General features: G+C 35.7%; 3 protein-coding genes across 4 annotated transcripts; 2 read left to right on the top strand and 1 right to left on the bottom strand.

The window, feature by feature from the left end:
* Window positions 1-1,036: 1,036 nt before the first annotated feature.
* LOC11437569 (AUGMIN subunit 8) lies at window positions 1,037-9,128 on the top strand. 2 transcript variants are annotated; one of them, XM_013603129.3, is made up of 7 exons: window positions 1,037-1,229; window positions 2,929-4,426; window positions 4,545-4,664; window positions 5,429-5,545; window positions 5,633-5,722; window positions 6,238-6,345; window positions 8,607-9,128. In XM_013603129.3, the coding sequence occupies exons 2-7, from the start codon at window positions 3,074-3,076 to the stop codon at window positions 8,670-8,672; spliced, it is 1,854 nt and encodes a 617-aa protein (XP_013458583.1). In that variant the 5' UTR covers window positions 1,037-1,229; window positions 2,929-3,073; the 3' UTR covers window positions 8,673-9,128. The 2 variants fall into 2 exon arrangements, with proteins under 2 accessions (XP_013458583.1, XP_024638268.1); XM_024782500.2 differs by lacking the exon at window positions 1,037-1,229 and adding an exon at window positions 2,579-2,826.
* An 865-nt stretch (window positions 9,129-9,993) lies between these two features.
* LOC11437873 (pentatricopeptide repeat-containing protein At4g30700) lies at window positions 9,994-13,021 on the top strand. Its single transcript, XM_003610233.4, has one exon. The coding sequence runs from the start codon at window positions 10,064-10,066 to the stop codon at window positions 12,413-12,415; it is 2,352 nt and encodes a 783-aa protein (XP_003610281.1). The 5' UTR covers window positions 9,994-10,063; the 3' UTR covers window positions 12,416-13,021.
* Window positions 13,022-14,318: 1,297 nt separating this feature from the next.
* LOC11440412 (cellulose synthase A catalytic subunit 7 [UDP-forming]) lies at window positions 14,319-19,442 on the bottom strand. Its single transcript, XM_003610234.4, has 13 exons — window positions 19,137-19,442; window positions 18,849-19,044; window positions 18,501-18,700; window positions 18,317-18,413; window positions 17,986-18,100; window positions 17,597-17,863; window positions 17,170-17,515; window positions 16,813-17,076; window positions 16,498-16,710; window positions 16,168-16,378; window positions 15,873-16,069; window positions 15,417-15,770; window positions 14,319-15,146 (listed from the first exon to the last, which is right to left on the bottom strand). The coding sequence occupies exons 1-13, from the start codon at window positions 19,209-19,211 to the stop codon at window positions 14,565-14,567; spliced, it is 3,117 nt and encodes a 1,038-aa protein (XP_003610282.1). The 5' UTR covers window positions 19,212-19,442; the 3' UTR covers window positions 14,319-14,564.
* Between the last annotated feature and the right edge of the window lie 2,947 nt (window positions 19,443-22,389).

Genomic DNA, 22,389 nt, shown 5'->3' on the forward strand with positions numbered 1-22,389 from the left:
GTGATGGAGGAGGATAGTTGACGGTGGGTGGTGAGTTCTGATGTAGTAGGGGAGAAGGAGAAGAGGGAATGCATTTTTGGTTTTCTGAGTTTCTACTCTCAAGTGTTTTCTTATCAGCTTTAATTGTTTTTTTTTTAAAAAAAGGTGTGTCATGTGGTACATCCTAATTGAACATTGTTATATAACATAAAAATGTTCAATGTCACACAAGTGGAACCCGGCAATGTTATAGATCTCGAAATATGTGTAATAATTTCTACATTATCAAAGTAATAATTTTTTATTATTATTAACAGAGTGTTATATTCATAGGAATGTACTAGTTTTTTTTTTTAAGGAGGGATGTACGGGTCTTTTGGTATTGTACATATAGATACGCTTGTTTATGGAGTATTACGTCCATTTTTGTGAATCAAATCCAATCCATAAAGACGAGGTTTGAAAACACCTAAACGGCATAATGCGTCAAAAATACGTTGTTGCATGCATGATGCCACTAGACAGTTATTGTCACACAGTGACATTTAATATCATTGTATTGTATAGTCGACGAAAGCTAAGTAAAAACAATCAATCAAAAACTTATATTTTATTTTGAATTGATTACTATTAAAAATGATATTTGATGTTAATTAGGTCTTGAAATACTCGATGAGAAAATTTTACAGGTTTTAATTCTAACGAACCGGCAAGTCCTATATTACATACCCAAATATAATACTAGTAGTAAAGTATTTGAGATGAATGAATAATTGACCCCACACGTTGTTACAAACGATGATTATTGTTGCAATTGGAGATAAAAAAGATGTACTTTTAGAATTAAGAAATAATAAAAGTTTAGTAAAATTAAAAAATGATTAATTATAAAGACAAGAACAAGAATGGTAATAGCAGTTAGATTAGAGGAAAAGAACAATTAAAAGTAGGTGGCGCGAAAACAACAGACCCCACGTCTCCCTCCTTTTTCCTTAACTGAAACCGTTTTATCATTACCCTTTTTAATTCTTTTTTATTTTTTATTAGTAAACTTTTTCCTTAACACGTAATCATAATTTTTCTTACCTCTTTTAATTCTCTCTCTTATTTGTTTTCTCTTTCCCACTAACTTTCAAAATCACGAAACTGCCATCGCCGGTGAAACTCCTCTCCGACAACCACTTGTAACCTCTCCGTTCAATCTCCGGTGACTCTGATTTCAATCCCAATTTCGTTATTTCACGAACAAGGTGATTTAATTCAATTAGGGTTCTTTCTTGTGGATTCGTTGTTTAGTTTTAACTTTCAATCTGATCGGAGAAACTTATACGATCAGTATTCAGTACAACGTGAAAATTACATTAGAATTTAGTTAATTAGGTTTTTATTAATTTTCCTTTTCTGCAATCTTTTCTATAAAAAAAATTCTCGATGGTCTTGATTAATGATTACTTTGATTATTACCACATTATGCTTGAAATACTTTAGGTTTTTGTTTCCGATCAAGTTTTATGCTTTTAATTATATATTTCCTGAAGGTAGTTTTCATTATTTAATTGAAATTGAAATTGTGAAAAATTTGAGAAAGTTTTGAATGTGTTTATTATTGATTTATGGAAGAATCTGGGAATAAAGTTGAATGAACATTAGTATGTAGTAGTAGTTGTTTGTGTGTGATAACACTTAACCGTGTCTTCAGTGAGAGAGACATGAATCTGTGTTATTTCAGACATTTGTCATGGATCTCTGTTCTGAACCCATTGTTTTGTTTCTTTTCAATCAATTTTTCAGGTTAATAATTTTTTCACCTTTTCCTTCTTGGATTTCAGCAATATTCTTCATACTAGTGTCAAAAATCGAAATTACCACTCTACTATCATTTTTCTATTTTTTATTTTTTGTTGTTGCAGAAAATGGTGTCTGTGTATCATGTTAGGTTTACACAATAGTTATATGGGGATGGACAATGATCACTGCACGTGGATCTACTTGTCTTTGCCCATTCCCCAAACAACAATAACACCATCAAGTTCAAACTTCCACCTTCAATTAAATTATTAAAATTAAAATAATATATAAAACATTATGCAGTATCAATACAAACAAAATACATAATTAATTGGCTTTAGCTCTATTGAATATAATATTATGTTTGCAAATTTGGAAGGGGAAATTTATATTTTATACTACAAAGCAGTTACTATATGGTAAGTATTATCTAAGGAAAAAGTTACATATTGATTAAATTGCTTGCAACTTAATTAGTTTGGTGTTATAGGAGAGAGATTAGTTAGTTAAATTTGGGGCCTGCAATGCAAGTTATTGTATCACTTTCATTGAATTCCCTTTCATGAAAAGGAGTTGAGAGAGAAGAAGAAATTGGACAGAGTGTGTTTGTGTGGAGTGAACCTATTGCCAGCCCACAAGACCATGGCATTCTCGTGAGAGAGACAAAAGGGGAAAAATTAAAGCCTATGCATTTCCTCTTTCTTATCTTATATACCCTCTATTATTCCATTTTATTTTTCACTATCCCTAATTTCCAAGGGGACCCCCCCTTAAACCAGCAAATCAACTTTTTTTTTTTTTTTTTTTTTTTTTTATTAATCTTGAATTAACCATAAACCAAGTTTTAATGATAAAAAACGTTAAATGTACGTTGAGACAGTTTCCGCTAGTTTCTCTCATCCATTACACCAGATGTTGTTTTCCTTCTCCATATTCTTCTTGCAGTGTCTTGATCTTGTTGGATTCGGGGTTTTTTTCATGAAAAAAACATACCCACTTGTGTTAATTACCTGCGATTCTCAAATTCATTCTCCAACAGATCTAAGTCTCTGTAAAGATGTGCGCTTTTTTATTTTTCTCCTTTTGAAGTGGTTTATTCTTTCTTTGTGTTTCTTCTCTTTACCAGTCTGTAGTATCTTACTTTATTTTCATCTGTGACAGATTTATTGCAGAGAAAAGGATCTTCTTTCTGGATAATCTTCGCTGTTCATTTATTCCATTGGATTTGGAGTGCCAAAGTTGCTTGCTATATTTGGTTTAATTTAATGAAAACTTCCATCAATGTGGTCTGATTGGGTTAGAGTGGATGGATGTATGTGAATCAGAGCAAGCATTACGGAAACATAGAACTAGGGAGACCCCGAGACGCCCTCTGGTCCCGGCTGAAAAGAATAATGCAATCCCCACCCGGCGCTCTGGAACTAGGGAAGTTAGTTCAAGGTATAAGTCACCTACTCCGGCAGCGGCTTCTGGTCCTCAACGATGCCCGTCTCCATCTGGTACTCATCGTTGCCCGTCTCCATCTGGTCCTCGTCGATGCCCATCTCCAAGCAGCTTTACAAGAACAACTGCAGCGTCCAAATTGTTACCCAAGAGAGCTCTATCAGCTGAGAGGAAGCGGCCTACAACCCCTACTTCCCCACCAAGTCCTTCTACACCAGCTCAGGATGATGTGCATTTATCCAGAAGGGCAGCCAGTAGCCGTATGCAAGAGAGTCTATGGCCTTCCACAATGCGAAGTTTGAGTGTTTCTTTTCAGTCAGATACCATTTCGATACCTGTGAGCAAGAAAGAGAGGCCTGTTACTAGTGCTTCTGATCGCACTCTACGGCCAACTTCAAATGTGGCACATAAGCAGGTTGAAACACCAAATACACGAAAGCCTACGCCAGAGAGAAGGAGGAGTCCTCTTAAAGGGAAGAATGCCTCTGATCAGTCTGAGAACTCGAAACCAGTTGATGGTTTGCAATCTCGATTGATAGATCAGCACCGGTGGCCAAGTAGAATAGGTGGGAAGGTATCTTCTAATTCCTTAAATAGAAGTGTTGATCATTCAGATAAGATAACCAGAACGTTGAACAGTTCTGTTCCAGGAAGTGGTGTATCTTCACTTAGAAGATTTTCGTTACCAGGTGATGCAAGCAGGCCCTTGCAAAAAACATCTACTGATGTTGCAAGGCTATTGTCGCTTGTTGAAAATGGTAGAATAGGAAGCGAGGTGAAAGCATTTGATGACAGCTTCCAGGTATTAAGACCTCACAAATCTGTTCTTGCCACTACATCAGGTAAAACAGGATTAGCATTTGCTGGAGTCAGATCTCAGTCCTTGGCAACTCCAGGGTCACGTCCTGCCTCACCTAGTAGGACCACAATGCTATCCTCTTCTAGTTCAAGAGGTGTCAGTCCATCTCGGTCAAGGCCAGCAACTCCTCCCGGAGGGGTTAGTCCAAGTCGAATAAGGGCAACCAATTCATCCAACCAATCCAATAATTCAATATCTGTGCTTAGCTTTATTGCCGATTTTAAAAAAGGGAAAAAAGGTGCAGCGTATGTTGAAGATGCTCACCAATTAAGGCTCATGTATAACAGATACTTGCAATGGAGATTTGCCAATGCGAGAGCAGAGGACGCGTTTTATGTTAAAAATGCAATTGTGGAGGTATGACTTGCTATTTCCGGCAAATTCTTCTTTGCGGACTTCCTCTATTACATAAATAAATTGCATATTTGGAATCATTTACCTGCATCAATTTACAAGTACTTGTTCAATGATGCAGAAAACTTTGTATAATGTATGGAGCACTACTTTGTCTATGTGGGAGTCGATAACTAGAAAGAGAATCTATCTCCAACAGCTGCAGCTTGAGCTAAAGCTAAACTCTATTTTGAATGATCAAGTAATGCCTTTCTCTTGACTGAAATATTCCTATCATATTGTATTATTATAGTACCAGTTCAAAAAAATCTTTGTTACTGTAGTACAGTCCGTTCACGTGTTTTTATTCGTTTGAGTACTTTAGTTTCAGACAATTATTGTGGAGTTTATAAGTGACACACATGTACTTACCAAGAGATTGCCCTTGTTTTATCGAAAAATCGTGTTTATGTTAGTATCTGATAATATGTTATTCATGTTTCATGTTAATGGTTGAAATAAGTATCTGTTATACAATATACATAAGTCTTAATTGGTGAAAGTCCAACAGATACTAGCAATTAAGATACGTTTATATGAGATATTATATGATTCTGCTTATACAATATACAATATACATAAGGTTATGATTCTGCTTGTTGCCCTTTCTATTTTTCTTGTCCATACATAAGTATCTGTTATACAATATACATAAGGTTATGATTCTGCTTGTTGATAGTAAAACATCGGAAGAATGGGTACTGTGGTATGCTAAGAGAATCTGATATAGTTTGGAGGTTGCTTACATTTTGATCAGGATTACAGATTTTCTTTCAAAAAAAAGATCAGGATTACAGATTTAAAAAAAACATTTTGATCAAGAAAGTTACAGATATTATATGAAATCTTTTACAACGCTGAGTATCTGATATGATATCAATTATTGTATGTGATGCTAGTTTCTTTCCTTAGTTAATTTTTCAACTTTGAATAATAGTAATAAATTTTTTATGGTCAATGAACTAGATGGCCTACCTTGATGACTGGGCTGCTCTTGAAAGCAATCATGTTGATGCTCTATCTGGGGCTGTAGAAGATTTAGAGGCAAACACGCTTCGTCTTCCACTCACTGGAGGGGCAAAGGTATGCATGGTTTTGTGCTTTTTGGTTTGTTACAACTTACCTAAGAAGTGCACTAGCATCAATTATTCTATGTTTACACTCCTACAGGCAGATATTGAGCCCTTGAAGGTTGCTATCTGTTCAGCTGTTGATGTCATGCAAGCTATGGGATCTGCAATCCGCCCTTTGTTCTCACGGGTGAGTTAACTGTCTCAAGAGTTCTACTGCTGTGATTCACATAATCTCCTAGTGCTAGTTCTATCCTGCTATTTCGAATGCAAACATTTTTGCTGGTTCTATGTGTTAGGATATAGATTTAAGGGGAATTAGAGTAGTTAAGAGTGTTAGAGCAATTAGTTAGTTGGTTAGTTTGTTTGAGCAGGGTATCTTTGAATCATTGTAAAATTTGTGAATAAAGTACTGACTCTATTGTGAAGTGGAAACCCTTGGAGGAGATATTTTCTCTTATTCTTTTTTATCCTTTCTCAGTCTTTCGATATAATTATTCCTTTGTTTATTCAATTCTGTCCAGTTTTGGAAAGTCTTTTCTATACCAAAAGAAAGGTTCCTAAAAATATGTTTTTCTTCCTTTTGATTTTTCATATTAGTAGAACTGAAGTTTTGGGCATTAAAGGGTTAGTATATTTTATGCATTGTTCATCAAATTTTATGTTCTACGAGAGGCTGACCTAATTTAATACTGTGTCTGACAGGTTGAGGGCATGAATAACTTAATTTCTGAAGTTGCTATTGTATCAGCACAGGAGAAAGCCATGCTTGATGAATGTGAAGCGCTACTGGCTTTTTCAACGTCTATGCAGGTAAGAATCATAATATATAGTTGGCTTAATACATCATTTGGTCCCTTAACTTATTTTCCGTTTTCAATTTGGTCCTCTAACTATTAAACGTTCCAAATTGGTCCTTTATCTTCTTTCCATCATTCAATTTGGTCCTATTTTATTCATTTTAACCCCCAAGAAAAGGAGACCGTTGGATAAATGAGGTCTATTAGATCTAACTGTGTATCACCAACACCTGATTTATTCATCTTCTTCCCTCATCTTCATCTTCATACAACCTTTTCATCAATCTTCATCATCTTCAACCTCATTATTTTCAACGGTTTATTATCAATAGAAGCATCGTTTGCGGGAGATCCGGATACATCTAACTTCTCAGGACTACCTATACCGTAAAAATATCCATGAACCGTGGCACCAATCGGCGATGAAACAAGAACAAATGAAGCATAAATTAAGAAAATTGCAAGCGCTCCTACTCAAACAACAATCCAAGAAAATGGTCTTGGATGGTAAGACATTTTGGGTGAATCTTTAGGTGTACCCCAATTCATATCATTCAATCAAAACTCTAGCTACACTCAAAACTGTAATCTTTCGAAACCATAGAAAAATATCTATTATCTAAATGTCAATTATAGAACATAGCAAAACCACATAGGAGATTCAGGTAAGTTGTTCCTGAGATGATGAGATCAATGACCAAGATCAACCCCGTTATATCCAATAATATACAAGTTAATCATCAAAATTAAATAAAATGTAACAAACTTTGATACTTATCAAGAAAAAACAAATTTTTTGAATAAAATCTAGATGAAATTGAAAAACCCAGAAAAATAAATGAATGAAAAAGAAATTTGGATCACGTGATTGATGAAAAGGAGAAACCTTTGTGGCGAGATTGTGAACAAGTTTGGAGTATGCAATAGTATGTGACCAATGCGATGCGGAATTTGGAGGAACGAGAATGAATTGTGGCTTTGTTTGTGATGCTTTTGTCGGTTCTGTAAGCAATAATGAAGGAATAATGATGCTTTTGTCCACCAAAACTTTTTTTTTTTGTGGTGGTGGTGTTAGTTATAAATTTAAATGTTTGATTTTGTGGTTTTTGTTGAAGTTGAAATGATGAATTTTTTAAAGAACAAAAAAAAAGTTGAAGAAGATGAATAAATCAGGTGTTGGTGATACACAGTTAGATCTTATAGACCTCATTTATCCAGTGGTCTCCTTTTCTTGGGGGTTAAAATGAATAAAATAGGACCAAATTGAATGATGGAAAGAAGATAAAGGACCAATTTAGAACGTTTAATAGTTAGGGGACCAAATTGAAAACTGAAAATAAGTTAAGGGATCAAATGATGTATTAAGCCTATATAGTTTATGAACTTAAATTATGCAGATATAATTTTTCAATTTTATGATGCTAAGGACGGGCATAAATTCGTGGAGAATACATTCCACTCACACTTATCAAATTTTGCATTAAGTTTGATTTTCTTGCAATACTTGATTAGTGAATCATACTAGAGCTTCAGTCTAGATCTTAAGAACCTGGGTTGGTTGTAAACTATTTTAATTTTGCTATTACTTTTACTATATACTCCCTCATTTTTCACTGAAATACTAGAAATGAATTAGTTGTTGAGGAAGGTTGAACATGTCATAATGTGAAAATGCTTTGATGGTCAAATGCTTATTTCTTGTCTATTCTGACATTTAAGTGTAGTTTTATAACTCTTTTCACTCTGCCATTTAATATCTGAAAACTGTTGCACATAATTAAACTGTTCATTAAAACTTTGATAATGAATGGGTGGAGGTGTAAGTGCAAAAAACGTGATCAATTAGAGACTTGTGTGTATTTAACCAATATATGTGGCATGCACAGTTATCCACCACACCTCCTCATGGTTTGCTAGTAGTATAACTGCTGCAACTATATTATCTATAGATGTGTGATGGTCACGATGCCACATATATAATATATTCATCAAGGCTATAGTTACTTATTTCATGCTTCCATCTGAATGAAGAAGTGAACAAGCCAAATGTACATAGTTCTTCTTCTTTTCATTTCATGAAAGGAAGAGGCGTCCTTTCAACACTAAGGTCTAGGGCCTTTATCAGTCCCTTACAATTGGACAGTTTGAAAGAAACGAAGCGTATGTGAACTGGTTCTTCAATTTATGGCTTAGACCGAGAGGAATGAAATGCAACGTGCTTTATCATTGTTCTTGTATTAGTTTTTAATTATATACTTTTTTTGGCGATATCAGGTTGAGGAATATAGCCTTCGGACACATCTGATGCAATTCAAGCAAGCTTTGGAGGTAAAAAGGTAACCAATCTCATAGCGCGATTGTTTCTGCGTCCAAAAGTCTTTCAACGCACATCCATATAGAAGCTACAATGTGTAGCTTCATCCTTATCGCGCGTCTACAATGCTTCTACTATGGTTCCAGACACCATCTCAGAAATTTAGACACACATGAGCCTGACCTGCTACCAAGCTAACAGGAAATAGTCTCTTGCGGCTGCACCCAAAGTGGTAGTATTAGTATGTAAATTTTTTAAATAGGTTTTTTTTTTTGGTTCCCCTCTTCCCTCAAATATGTTGGAAATTATATTGTTCAACCATTATCTTTTTCTTTCTAGTTAACACTGGTGGCCCGAGCTTTCCACTTGTAATTTTGTATCAGGCAAATGAAAAGAAAATGCAAAGTAAAAGAACAAAATAGTCTATATTTACATTTATCTCGCCAAGTATGACAAAGAGATTTTGAACATAACGTGGCCTATATCAAATGTGTAGAGATCCTCTTCATTTCTCAAAAGCAATAGAAATGTCCATTATAAAATTGAGATGTAAATGCATGATACATGTCACCACTAAGTTGGAATCCTCTCCTTTTCTCAAAAGATATAGAAGACTCAATTTTAAGAGATGTAGATAAACAAAAAAGTAAATAATGAGTCCCACCACCAAATCTTAAAATTTTAGTAATGGATATCCCCATTTTTATTTTTTTTGAAAAATAAAGGGATCCCTACTCATATCAATCTGGTGTTGCATGATTAGGTGGCGCCTAGGGTCCCTTAACTATACGACGATCTAGAGTTTGATGTTTGATTCATGTATATGAAAATTTATCATGCATGTGAAACACTCCACTCCAAAAGAATCAAGTGAAGTGAAGAGAGAATAAAAGAGTAATTCTTTTTAAAATGTCAAAAAACTGAATAGATGTTTAATGTTAAAGTTGGTGGGTTAAAAATTCACTACTCTTAAAACTATGACGATGTTGGATTACTTGATTTGTGGTGATGTTCATGATACATTTATATGTATTTATATGTAAAGTTAGATTTAAATTCGGAATTAATAAGGAGAAAATGTTTATAAATAAAGATGTTTTGTGTCATAAACGTTTTGTAGACATGTCAACGTGATAATGTAACACGAGAAATGCTAGCAACACTTACTTTTCAACGCTCTTTTTAACATTTACAACGATTTAAACTAATAAAAAAATGAATATTAAAGAAAGTGTTAATAATAAACACACTTTTTCACTGAAGCCGATGAAAAACGATTAACATGTAAGTAAAGTATTTTATGTTCCTTAAAAAAAAAAAAAAAAAAATGTTTTCCACCTACACAAATCGTTTTCAGAACTTAGAAAAAAACACAAACTTTTGTGTCCCGCGAAAGCATAAATGAAAAATTAGTTCAATGATTCTCGGCAATAGCAGTGGCAAACTCAGCCGCAACACACTATTTTCCCTAATCAACAAAGCTTCAACATTTCCTCATCTTGCTCAAACCCACGCTCAATTCATTCTCAATGGTTACCGTTTCGACCTCGCCACCCTCACCAAACTCACTCAAAAACTCTTCGACTTCTCCGCCACGCGCCACGCACGCGCCCTCTTCTTCTCTGTTCCCAAACCAGACATCTTCCTCTTCAATGTCCTCGTTCGTGGCTTCTCCCTCAACGATTCACCTTCTTCTTCCATTTCTCTGTACACCCATTTACGTCGAAATACCAATCTTTCCCCTGATAACTTCACCTACGCTTTCGCCGTTGCCGCTTGTTCTAATGATAAGCATTTGATGCTTCTGCATGCTCATTCTATTATTGATGGGTATGGTTCTAATGTGTTTGTTGGTTCTGCTCTTGTTGACTTGTACTGCAAGTTTTCGAGAGTTGTGTATGCAAGGAAAGTGTTTGATGGAATGCCTGAGAGAGATACTGTTTTGTGGAACACTATGATTAATGGGTTGGTTAAGAATTGTTGTTTTGATGATTCTATTCAGCTCTTTAGGGAAATGGTTGCAGATGGGGTGAGGGTGGATTCGTCGACTGTTACTGCTGTGCTTCCTGCTGCTGCTGAGTTGCAAGAGTTGAAAGTTGGGATGGGGATTCAGTGTTTGGCTTTGAAAATTGGGTTTGGTTTTTGTGATTATGTGTTGACCGGTTTGATTTCCTTGTATTCTAAATGTGGGGATGTAAACACGGCGAGGTTGTTGTTTAGGAGGATTAATAGGCCGGACTTGATAGCGTACAATGCGATGATTTCTGGGTTTACTGCCAATGGTGGGACTGAATGTTCTGTGAAGCTTTTCAGAGAGCTGCTTTTTTCTGGTGAGAGAGTCAGTTCAAGTACAATTGTTGGTTTGATTCCACTGCATTCTCCATTTGGTCATCTGCATTTGGCTTGCTCTATTCATGGGTTTTGTGTGAAATCCGGTATTATTTTGAATCCGACCGTCTCAACTGCATTCACTGCTATATACAACAAACTTAATGAAATAGATTTGGCTCGCCATCTGTTTGATGAATCGCCAGAGAAAACCGTGGTGGCTTGGAATGCTATGATTTCGGGTTACACGCAAAATGGTTCGACAGAGACGGCTATCTCTCTTTTTAAGGAAATGATGAAGACTGAATTCACTCCAAATGCAGTTACCATCACGACCATCCTTTCAGCTTGTGCTCAACTAGGATCTTTAAGTTTTGGAAAATGGGTCCATCATTTGATTAAAAGCGAAAATCTTGAGCCAAACATTTATGTCTCGACAGCTCTAGTTGACATGTACGCCAAGTGTGGGAACATTTCGGAGGCTTGGCAATTATTTGATTCGATGAGTGAAAAGAATACTGTAACTTGGAATACTATGATTTTTGGTTATGGGCTCCATGGATATGGGCATGAAGCACTTAAGCTTTATAATGAGATGTTACATTTAGGGTATAATCCATCTGCAGTCACTTTTCTTTCAGTCTTGTATGCTTGCAGCCATGCTGGCTTAGTAGGAGAAGGAGAGGAAATTTTTCATAATATGGTCAATAAATACAGGATTGAGCCCTTAATCGAGCACTATGCATGCATGGTGGACATTCTGGGACGATCTGGACAGTTAGAAAAAGCCTTAGAATTTATAAAGAAAATGCCTGTTGAGCCGGGTCCTGCTGTCTGGGGTACATTGCTTGGTGCCTGCATGATTCACAAAGACACGGACATAGCCCGCTTGGCTTCAGAAAGGCTATTTGAACTCGATCCAGGTAGCGTAGGATACTATGTCTTACTTTCTAATATATACTCTGTGGAAAGAAACTTCCCAAAGGCTGCTTCAATACGACAAGTTGTTAAGAAAAGAAAACTGGCAAAGAGTCCAGGGTGCACTCTAATTGAGGTTAATGGGACCCCCCATGTCTTTGTATCTGGTGATCGTTCTCATTCTCATGCAACCGATATTTATGCAAAGCTGGAGAAGTTAACGGGCAAGATGAGGGAGATGGGGTATCAGGCAGAAACAGTCCCTGCTTTACATGACGTGGAAGAAGAGGAAAAAGAACTCGCGGTGAATGTTCATAGTGAGAAGTTAGCCATAGCTTTTGGCCTTATCACCACTGAACCTGGTAATGAGATCAGGATCATCAAGAATCTTCGGGTTTGTTTGGATTGCCACACTGCAACTAAGTTTATATCGAAGATCACTGAAAGAGTGATAGTGGTTAGGGATGCTAACAGATTCCACCATTTCAAAGATGGGATCTGTTCTTGTGGCGATTATTGGTGAAGCCGAACTAATATTTTTTCACCACTTAAAGTTATATGGAGCAGAAGCATTATCTAATCTTTTGCTTTCATATTATTTATCTTACAATTTTGATATGGAGTCTGAACCCTCATGTGAACCTCCACTTGAGAAGTACAAAATTTCACAGCACCGGCCTGACTAAAGGAAGTTTCATCCATGGTTTACCTCACTGTGTCCATGGATGATCACAAGCTTGGAGTTATATTTGAACTAAACATATGTTCAAGCTGGGACAGGGTAGAGTGTGTACGTTCAAGAAAGTACCATAATTGCAGAAACATCTTTCAGAAAGGGGTATTTTCTTCTAGGGAGGCTGTTGGTGAAAGCACATGGGGTGGAAGAATAGGCATCTCACATTTCATTTTAATAACATGTATACAACAACTGTGGAAACTGGACGTTCTTCCTGATATACTTGCGTTTTAAACACATTTATTACGTTTTTTGCTCAAATTCAGCTTTATGATCCATCCTACTGCCAAGTTTGATCTATCATTTTCAGGATACTGAGATCATGTCTTGATGATTTTCAATGTGCTCTTGTTTGTTGGCTTTTAACAGTGAAAAAGAAAAGGGTAAACTGCACTTTTGGACCCCTACTTTTGTTGATTTGATTTTACTCCCCACATTTCTAAATATGAAAATATAGTCCCCCAATTTTGAAAATTTCAGAAATTTACTTCGCCACTAACTTGGGACTTATTTTTGCCGATATGTCAAGCTGAATAATGGGCATGTAAGTCATAGAGTGGTGTGACAGTGCATATGTGGAATCTTCTTATTTGGTTTTCTATATCATTAAAGTGTTATTTTAAAAAATAAAACTTAAAATGAAAAAAAAAAAATAGAAATCGTATAAAATCAAAATTTTCAGAAAAATGTGCATTGTGGCACCCAAGGACCTCACCATTCAATATGACACATCAGCAACAATAAGCAAAAAATTTGGTGATGGCGAAAATTTCATAAATTTTAAAATTTGGGGACTGTATTTTTGGATTTGGAAATGTGGGAAGCAAAATCTTACATAAATTAGCAAAAAGAAGGGGACCAAAAGTTTATTTAAGCAAACAAATAAAGAAGGTAATAGAAGGATAAAATGTCGGTGCCTTCTATTTTCAGTCTAAAAGACAAAAGTTACATCATAGTTTGGGTGGGTTAAGCAATCTTTTCGATGTTAACATTATAGCAAGTTAAAACAAACTCTACTTTTTTGTCTGAATTTTCTATATGAACTCAACTTCCCTGTTTTACATATATGAGGAAACAAAGGAAAGCTAATTTAGTAGTTCAATTGTAAAAAACATTTCTATTTCCTTCCTCTTTTGTATTTATAGGGCAACAAATCCAGAATCATAAATTATGGGTATCTCGAAGACGCTTCTTATAGTAGCAAAAACCCAGACCATTAGCTATCAAGAAGTTAGTCAAGTAAGTTCTATTTCCTGTCCTGTTTCTTAGTCCAGGTTTTAAGGGTCATTTACTGTTATATATTCTTACTTTGTACTTATTCGTGGCAATCTACTAGTGCATAACTTGTAAAGATTGTAGAGGAAGAAACAGAAAACCTAGAAAATTCATATAGTCCTGCCAAATGCTACATCCGCAAATATGTTCTTTTCTTTTTTTTGAGAGGAAATATGTTCTTAATTACATGAAATATGTTAATGTTTATGTAATTAATTAATTTAACTCATGATGCAACCGACTTGATGCTTTCATGATTATGAATTGTGAAGAACTAATTGAATGAAGATTCTGTTTCTTTTCTTGTTTGTTGCAATTTCTTCATTATACAATTTATACACATGAGTTGGATTAGATATACTGATTTAGATGCATTTGATAGAATATTATCGACACGTACTAATTTGCAACAATGTATAGGTAAACCGTAAACCTGTACTATTGGTATACTTTTCAATCCTTTGTTATTTGAACCAAAACACAAGATATCCACTACATTTACAAAAATGTGAAAACTGCATTTGCACTTCCTAATAATTCACTCTTTGCTCATTCATTCTTGTGCATCTAAGCTTTGTTGATCCACACATCATACTTCTCAATCAAGAATTCACATAAAGATGTTTATCAAAGAATACTGTAGGAAAACAAACCAGTCTTTTTAACAGTTGATTCCGCATAGCTTGGTATCAGGTCCCTTAGTTTTCATCACGAATGGGTCAATTCTTACCCATAACAAAGAGAAAATGGAAGCCAACAACACTGACCATATCACAACAATGGTGGGGGTGCGGTTTTGCCGACCCATCAAACCTTTAAGGAATGGATATAGATGGACAATCACCCAGAAGGAAAAGAAGAGTTTTCCAAATAGAGGTCCCCATGATTGGTAACCATTGTTTATGGCGTCTGAGATTCCAGCAACAACCCCAACAATATTGATTATTAAGATAGTCGTTGGAGGAATTAGGAGAGTGGTCCACTTGATGGCGTACAATTCTCCAAATTCCTCATCATCTGTTGCCTTGGATGTAACAGTGAAGTTTGTGTCAATTCCAGCAAGAACTTTCAGAAGCCCTTGTATGACAGCAAAGAGATGTGCTGATACACCACCAATGACCCAGAATTGCTCATTTCTCCACCATTCCTCAATGCTGACTCCACTCCATTTCAACTCAAGAATGCCCGTTGCCATGATTGAAGAGAAGAGAGCAACAAAGTACAAACTAGCAAAAGTGCTTATCTGAAGAATGAACAATTAAAAAAAAAATTGAGTAAAAAGGCTTGGCATGAATTCTCTGAGCATCCTTGAACAATGATGCCTAGCATTTCTAGCTGTTATGGATTTAAAAGTTGAATTCCTACTACATACATAAAAAGATCGTGATCATTCTTGTGCTTTTGAAGGTAATATAATGAAATATTGTAATGTTTGTCAAAAAATTATAATTTCAAAAGCTCGTCGTGTCTTAACTCATTTTCTAACAGGAAGATAAAAGAATAAAAATGTTACCGGTGGCATGATGAATTTGTCAGTGAGTAAGCAGACAGCTGGAAGAATACAGTAGGCAACTAGAGGTATGGAGGTGAAGGGGTACACGGTTGTGTTTGCATAGGCAAATCGCTCCAGCCACTTCAGCTTCCCTTCCTTGTGGCCATACCATAAAGGGCAATGATGACTGAAGAAGATCTCAATGGAGCCAAGAGCCCAACGAAGCACCTGGTTGAGTCTATCTGACAAGTTGATAGGAGCAGTACCCTTGAATGCTACTCTCTTTGGCATACAGTAAATGGATCTCCAACCACGGCAATGCATCTTAAAGCCTGTTAAAATATCCTCTGTAATAGATCCATAAATCCAACCAAGCTGCAATTTGGAAAACAAAATAATGGATGAGCTGATTTTCTTATTGTGAACAACTATTGTAAAATATCAATTGAGAGCCTAGGCTGCCAATGTTGGTGTTACCTCAATCCCCCATTCAGTTTTATCTTCATATCCGCAACTGATTACATGAATGGCTTCTTTAAGTTGGCTTGCTGGACTTGACGAAGGAGGTACACCACCCTCTTCCATCAAGACTGAAGTCACAAAAATCGATGACTGCCCAAATTTCTTCTCAAAATTCATCTGGGACATCAGTAACTCTTTGTCATCTTCCATTCCTATATGGACATGTGACAGAGATTAGAACAGGTGAACATGAAATCAATTTGTATAAGGATTTAGTATCAAGATTGCTGACTATTTGTAAAATTAGAACCTCTTAGGCCTGCAGCTTCTCCATTTGCGTCGTTCATTGCATGCTTAACCTTCTTGCGCCTTCCAAAACATGGGCAGCAATCACAACTTACCATTTTTGGACGCTTGGGACCCTTAGGAGGATTATATCCATATAAAGCCTGCCTTCTAAAAACACACCCTGTGCCGACATACACAGGACCCTGAATACCATCTAGACCCTTCATGTTAATCTGCCATGACAGAAACAAGAGGAATTGGTAATATATATTAGCTTGCACTACTACAAAAACATCAATTGCTTCAAAGAAGATCATGTCGTGTTGATGTTGACTTTCTTGCAGTGACTTACATCAAAGAAAACTGTGTTCCTATTAGCATATCGATCATGCGCATCAATGCCATCGAATCTTTGAGGAAACTGGACATAGCAGACTTTCTTCCCTGTTTGGGGGTCCATCAAGAAGCACATGGCCTCTCGGACAGCCTTGCTGTTATTGATATAATGATCACAATCCAAGTTCAGCATAAAAGGAGCATTTGTAAGCACTGCAGAGACCCGTACCTGGAAGTTACATAAATTATTAGATGAGTCAAGTAAGTGTGGTTCAGAAAGGTGAATGGACATCATAAAAATAACAAAATCTGTTTGTTCAAGTAACTCTACCAGAGCATTCATGGCACCGGCTTTCTTGTGGTGTTGAAATCCTGGCCTTTTCTCTCTAGATACATAAACAAGGCGAGGAAGCTGGTTTCCTTCACTATCATGACCTCCACTGTGACCAAGAAAGACTTGAATCATACCAGGATGATCCTTAGTATTGTTTCCTGGCCATGGTGTCCCATCCTGCATAATCCACCCTCCTGCAGGAACCTTCTGAGCTTTTGCCACAAGTGCATTGATCCTAACCTTAAACTCTTCATATTCTCTCTGCCATGCATCCAATTAATAGTCGGTGAGTAAGCTTTAAACTGATTTCAGAACTTCATTTTTTTTCAACAATTCTAATAGATTAATACAAACCTTCATGGACCGACGTTCTTTGACAAAAGTTGGCTGCACCTTGTCCTTTAGATAGTCAATTTTCTCAGAGAAGTACATCTCTGGTGCACGAGGTTCTATCAAAAATTTCTTACAAAATGGTACCCACTTCCTAGCAAACTCTGCCGTTTCCGACAGGGCTTCAAATGTACACATTGAAGCTCCGTCATCAGAAATGTAGCATGATATCTTATCAATGGGGTAGTCCATTGCCAAGATTGAAAGAACTGTGTTGGCTGTATTCAGAGGAGGTTCCTTCAAGGGATCCACAGTACTAACAAACACATCTACAGGAGCAAGCATATTGGGTTCGCCTTCACGCTCATACCTGATAAACAACTTTCTTTGTTCAGAGATATAAATATTTAAACACTGGTATTTCAACAATCAGGAGGGAAGGTCCCTTTACCTGAGTGAAAGACGGTCAAGGTATGTTTCTCTATCAATAGGATACCATTTGGGGAACTGATCAAGGATCCATGATATAGCAAACCAGATTTCACATATAATTGAAGTTAGCCATAGCCCCATTGCATCATGTACTGGATTCATAAGTCTGTATCGGAGGAAGAAGCCAAGAATAACAAGCCGTGCCACGATCACCATCCTATATGGATTGATTTTGCTAGATGCTATTGGTACCTTCCTTGACAGTGGTTGTCTTGCTTCATCTGACCTGCATCGGTTCACATTGTATAGTAGTAACTAACATTAATATTAATTATGATCTTTCAAATATTACTATCATTTCATTAGAATTAAATTGTCAGGAAATGCATTTAGTACTGAAAAGCATACATGTTTGCATCTAGATCTTCATCAGGTTCAGGTCCCAAATTTCCTTGCTGCAATTTCCAGTCATCCATTCTATCATATGATCCATCTTCTCTCCTTTCATCCCACCCTGCACTTCCTGTTTTTATCACAGCATGCCACATATTATAATCATATCCACCATGTTGTAGTAAGCTAAGAAAAGCATTTCAGGGTTGTATTTTAATCAGTGCCAAAAGAAAGGCCTGTATAACTAGTATAAGATTTGGACTTTAGCAAGAAATTAAACCAATTTTGGCATAATCCGTTTTGCAAATGAACCAAGAAAGTGATAAATCTATAAACTACATCTTACGAGAATCAGAAGCGGAATATGGATGCACTCTTTTATGCAGTGAAGATAGCATCTGCTCCCCATAACTATGAGATGATATTGGGAACTCACCACTCACCTGCATGCATGTAAAAAGCAAATTTAGTTGTATTGAATTACAAGTTCTATCGAGTTTAAGATGGACTAGAAATGGTGAAATTCTTACATTCCGAGAGCGACCACCAGCAATAACAGCTGGGAAGTGTGCATTTTCATCATCTTCAGGACCTCTTCCATAGCTCATCTTCCCATGCAGCATGGCCTCAGCAGAATGATCATGATTGTTCATTTTGTCTTCAATTTTGAATTCATGTTCAATATCGTCCACATCCTCCTCATCATCGTCTCCCTCAACCCGAGGGCTCCCTAAACATCATTAGTTATATGCATTTGAGTTAATCGATCAAATTAATATCACAGTCATCTAAAACTGTATCATGTAAGGTTCATGTTTTAACAAGTTTAATGCATGTAAACAAAGGCTAAAAATAACTTGTTCAGTATATAATTCTACCTTTGAGACGCTTGTATCTGGTCTTGCACTGAGGACAAAGTTGTCTCCCCTCCCTTCTTTCATACTCATAGCAAGGCCGGCACACCGGAAAACCACACTCGTTACATGCCACAAACAAATCTCCATCCACAGTAAGTCCAACATCATCACCACATATCTCGCACACTTGACCGTCCAAGTTCTTCAATGGCTTGTGCTGCACCAAAACAACACAACAAAACTATCAACATAAAAACAAACAAACAAATATCTCTAGCCACTCACTTGTGGTTATAAGTTTATTATTACCTCTTCATGGCCATGAATGACAACAAGCTCGTTCCGGTTGTGAGAACCAGCGACTAGTCCGGCGCTGGCTTCCATATCTTGTTGGTGACAGGTGAAAATGGCACAATGAGGTGGTGAGGTTGAGAACAAGTTAGTGTTTTATGTATGAAAATTTTGGTGCTTTGAAAGACTTAGGTGTCCTCACACCTAATATGTGTCCACATAAGTGTTGCTGGTGTTGGTTGCAGGGTCCCCATTGCCTTGAAGCTAAGCTTTCTTCCTTTTTATTCAACAACCATCTCCTTCTATGCCATCTCCAACAACGACTAATTCCTTTTTTGGTTTCTTCTATTTATTTTTCTATCTTTCAAAATTGTATTACTATAGGCGCAAAAAGAGACAAGGTTGGTTTTTGAATATTATTTCCTTTTGCATAGTTATTTTATGGTTGTTAACACATCAAAATAAATATTGCAAGCAAGCGAAACAAGTAAGCAATGGAGTGTCAGAGTGCCAAACCAAACGTATTGATTACATGACTATTAACGTGAAAGGGAATAATTTTTGTACCAGATATATATCAAAATGTCACCATACATCAAGTAATAATTTTTTTAAGAAAAACACCTTATCAAAAAATCATAATTAAAAAGTACGATAAATTTTATAAAAATTATTTGAACATTATTTTGATGTTTTCATTGGTTATTTTTTTTTGTGTGAATTGAGTATCTTTTGCATACAACTAGACTATTCACTCAAGGCGACAAGATCTGCAATGAGTGGTAAAAATGTCCCTCAAGAGATTTAACAATGTTGCATTGTCAGAGCTAGATTCGAACCATAAATCTCGGTTTTTATTGGTTATGTTCGTATGTTAGAATTAATTTCATATTGTACCAAAAAAAAAAATCATATTGATCCCATACAAGACATAGACAGATAAGGACTAATATGATTGATTTTTATAATTTAAGGACTAATTTGATGGATATTGTTATAATTTAAGGGCTGATATGATTGATTTTATTTGCAAGGAATTGGTACAAGGAGATATGGCATGAGAGAACCAGTGATTTCGAATGACAGACATAAACAAGCACCACTGAGGGGTCCTGCTCCACAAAATTCAATTGCTCCTGGAGTTATTAGAGTTTCAAATCCAAATTGCGAGTCATCCGCTTCTACTCAACCCCAATACATGGAGTTTATCCCAATTCCAGGATTTCCAAAGTAGTGATGCTTGCTTAAATTATGTTTTTGGACTAGTTTAATTAATGCTTTTTGGACTTGTTTAATTTATGTTTTTTTGGATATGTAATGACTTAAGAACATCAAATGACTTGATGGCTATGTAGTGTTATTTTTTTGGCTATGTAATGACTTATGAACATCAAATGTATGACTTATGATGGTATGCAAATGTCTGTCTTTTTACAATCAAAGTGTATGTCTTTTACTTTTTACTTTGTTCAGCAAATGTATGCACCAAGAATTGCAGTGATATATGTTGTGAAAATTCAAGGACTTATTTGATGGTATTTTCACTAATTTGGGGATCGATATGATGGAGAGACATACAATCGAAGGACCAATTTGATTGAAATTTTTTGACAGAAGGGTTAAATTCATTCATTGACAACCTCTTTTCATTACAACATTACACAGACTTGGCACAATACAATAACATTTTAAACAACTCAATCACACAAAAATTTACAATTTTCACCATCATCCTATACAATCAAAAGACAAAATCAGTACTATTTTAACAAACCATATCACATAACCATCGTTAAACAAACATTTGGCATAGGGCAGACATAGAAAGGTCTTCCTGGGTTATTGACAGTGTTGGCTTTTCTTACAACACAAATTCTAGGACACCAACATTGAAGCTCTCTCACATCATTATTATACATAGAGCTTGAAGATGAAGACCGACTGTTGTAGTTGTTTTTGCCCATACGCCCACCACCCATCATTTCTGAACACCAAATCTTCAACAATGACCACTGATTTTTGAATTTCGAATTGAATAAAAATAATTAGGGTTTTAAGTTTTTTGAATTGGGGAAGAACTTTGGCATCAATTCATGGAAGAAATTTTGAGGATTTTGAACTCTAGGTGACAAATTGTAACATTAGGGTTCCAAATTTATATATTTAGGGCAGAAAGAGTCGTTCTTGAGAAAGAGGAGAAAGAGTCGTGGGAATTTTGCAATTTTCTGAAAATCAATCAATTTGGTCCTTGGCAATTTTCTGTAAATCAATCAGTTTAGTCCCTGCTTGCGTGGCATTTGACGTGGTAAGCCTTGTAAGAGGTTAACGGTACACTCACCTCCGTTAACAGACCAACTTAACGGATGAACTGATTTGATGGACATTTTGTAAATTCGAGGACTAAATAGATATTTCGCAAAATTAGGAACTAATTTGGCTGATTTTTAAAAATTTAAGGACGAATTTAAGATATTGGTCTATATATAACTATGATGACTATAGGGATAGTCAAGTCGCCGCGTTCCCGAAAATAGAGTCATAAATTTTTATAGGAGCCCAACAATAAAGTCTTAAACATTAAGTTATCGAGCTGGAGGAGATTTTAGGTTCTAGGGATTTTATTTAGCTTTTTTTTTTTTAATAATGAAATGAAATACTAGTTTTTTTTTTTTTTTGAGGGAGAAATGAAATACTAGTTGTTTTATGATTATACTTTATAAGAAATCAAATCATTGCATTCCATGAAAATTCACGAGAAAATATGATTTTATAAAAATAAAAAAATGATTGGATTTATATATGTAAAAAAATTATAAAAAAAAAACCTCGGTGCATATTTTATTTAATCTAGTTAGCTGTGTATATTTTTTTCCTAAAGTATCTCATTAATCTATGTGCATCAAACTGTGTTTTGATTCTTTGATAATATAACTAGTTATGCATTTTTGTATGATATAAACTATTGATTTATAGATTAATAACTGATATTATTCGCTTTAAACTCTAAATAGATTGATCACTTTAAAAAGGTTGAATCTTTGAATACGACTTCCCTTAATGTGCTCTCATTCTCAATACACTAATTGTTTCTTCTACGTAATACATCTCATCTTTAGTTATTTTGTTTTCCTCTCTAGAACTACCTCAATATTAAGTCAACCACATTAATGTTGCATAATGCTTTAGAGTTGTTTACTTATCTACTAACGTTTTCTATTAGAAATTAAATAAATATACCGAGAAGATGAGGCACGAATTTAATCGGAAAAAG

Source organism: Medicago truncatula, chromosome 4 (assembly GCF_003473485.1).
Source record: "Medicago truncatula cultivar Jemalong A17 chromosome 4, MtrunA17r5.0-ANR, whole genome shotgun sequence".
Taxonomy (NCBI): domain Eukaryota; kingdom Viridiplantae; phylum Streptophyta; class Magnoliopsida; order Fabales; family Fabaceae; genus Medicago; species Medicago truncatula.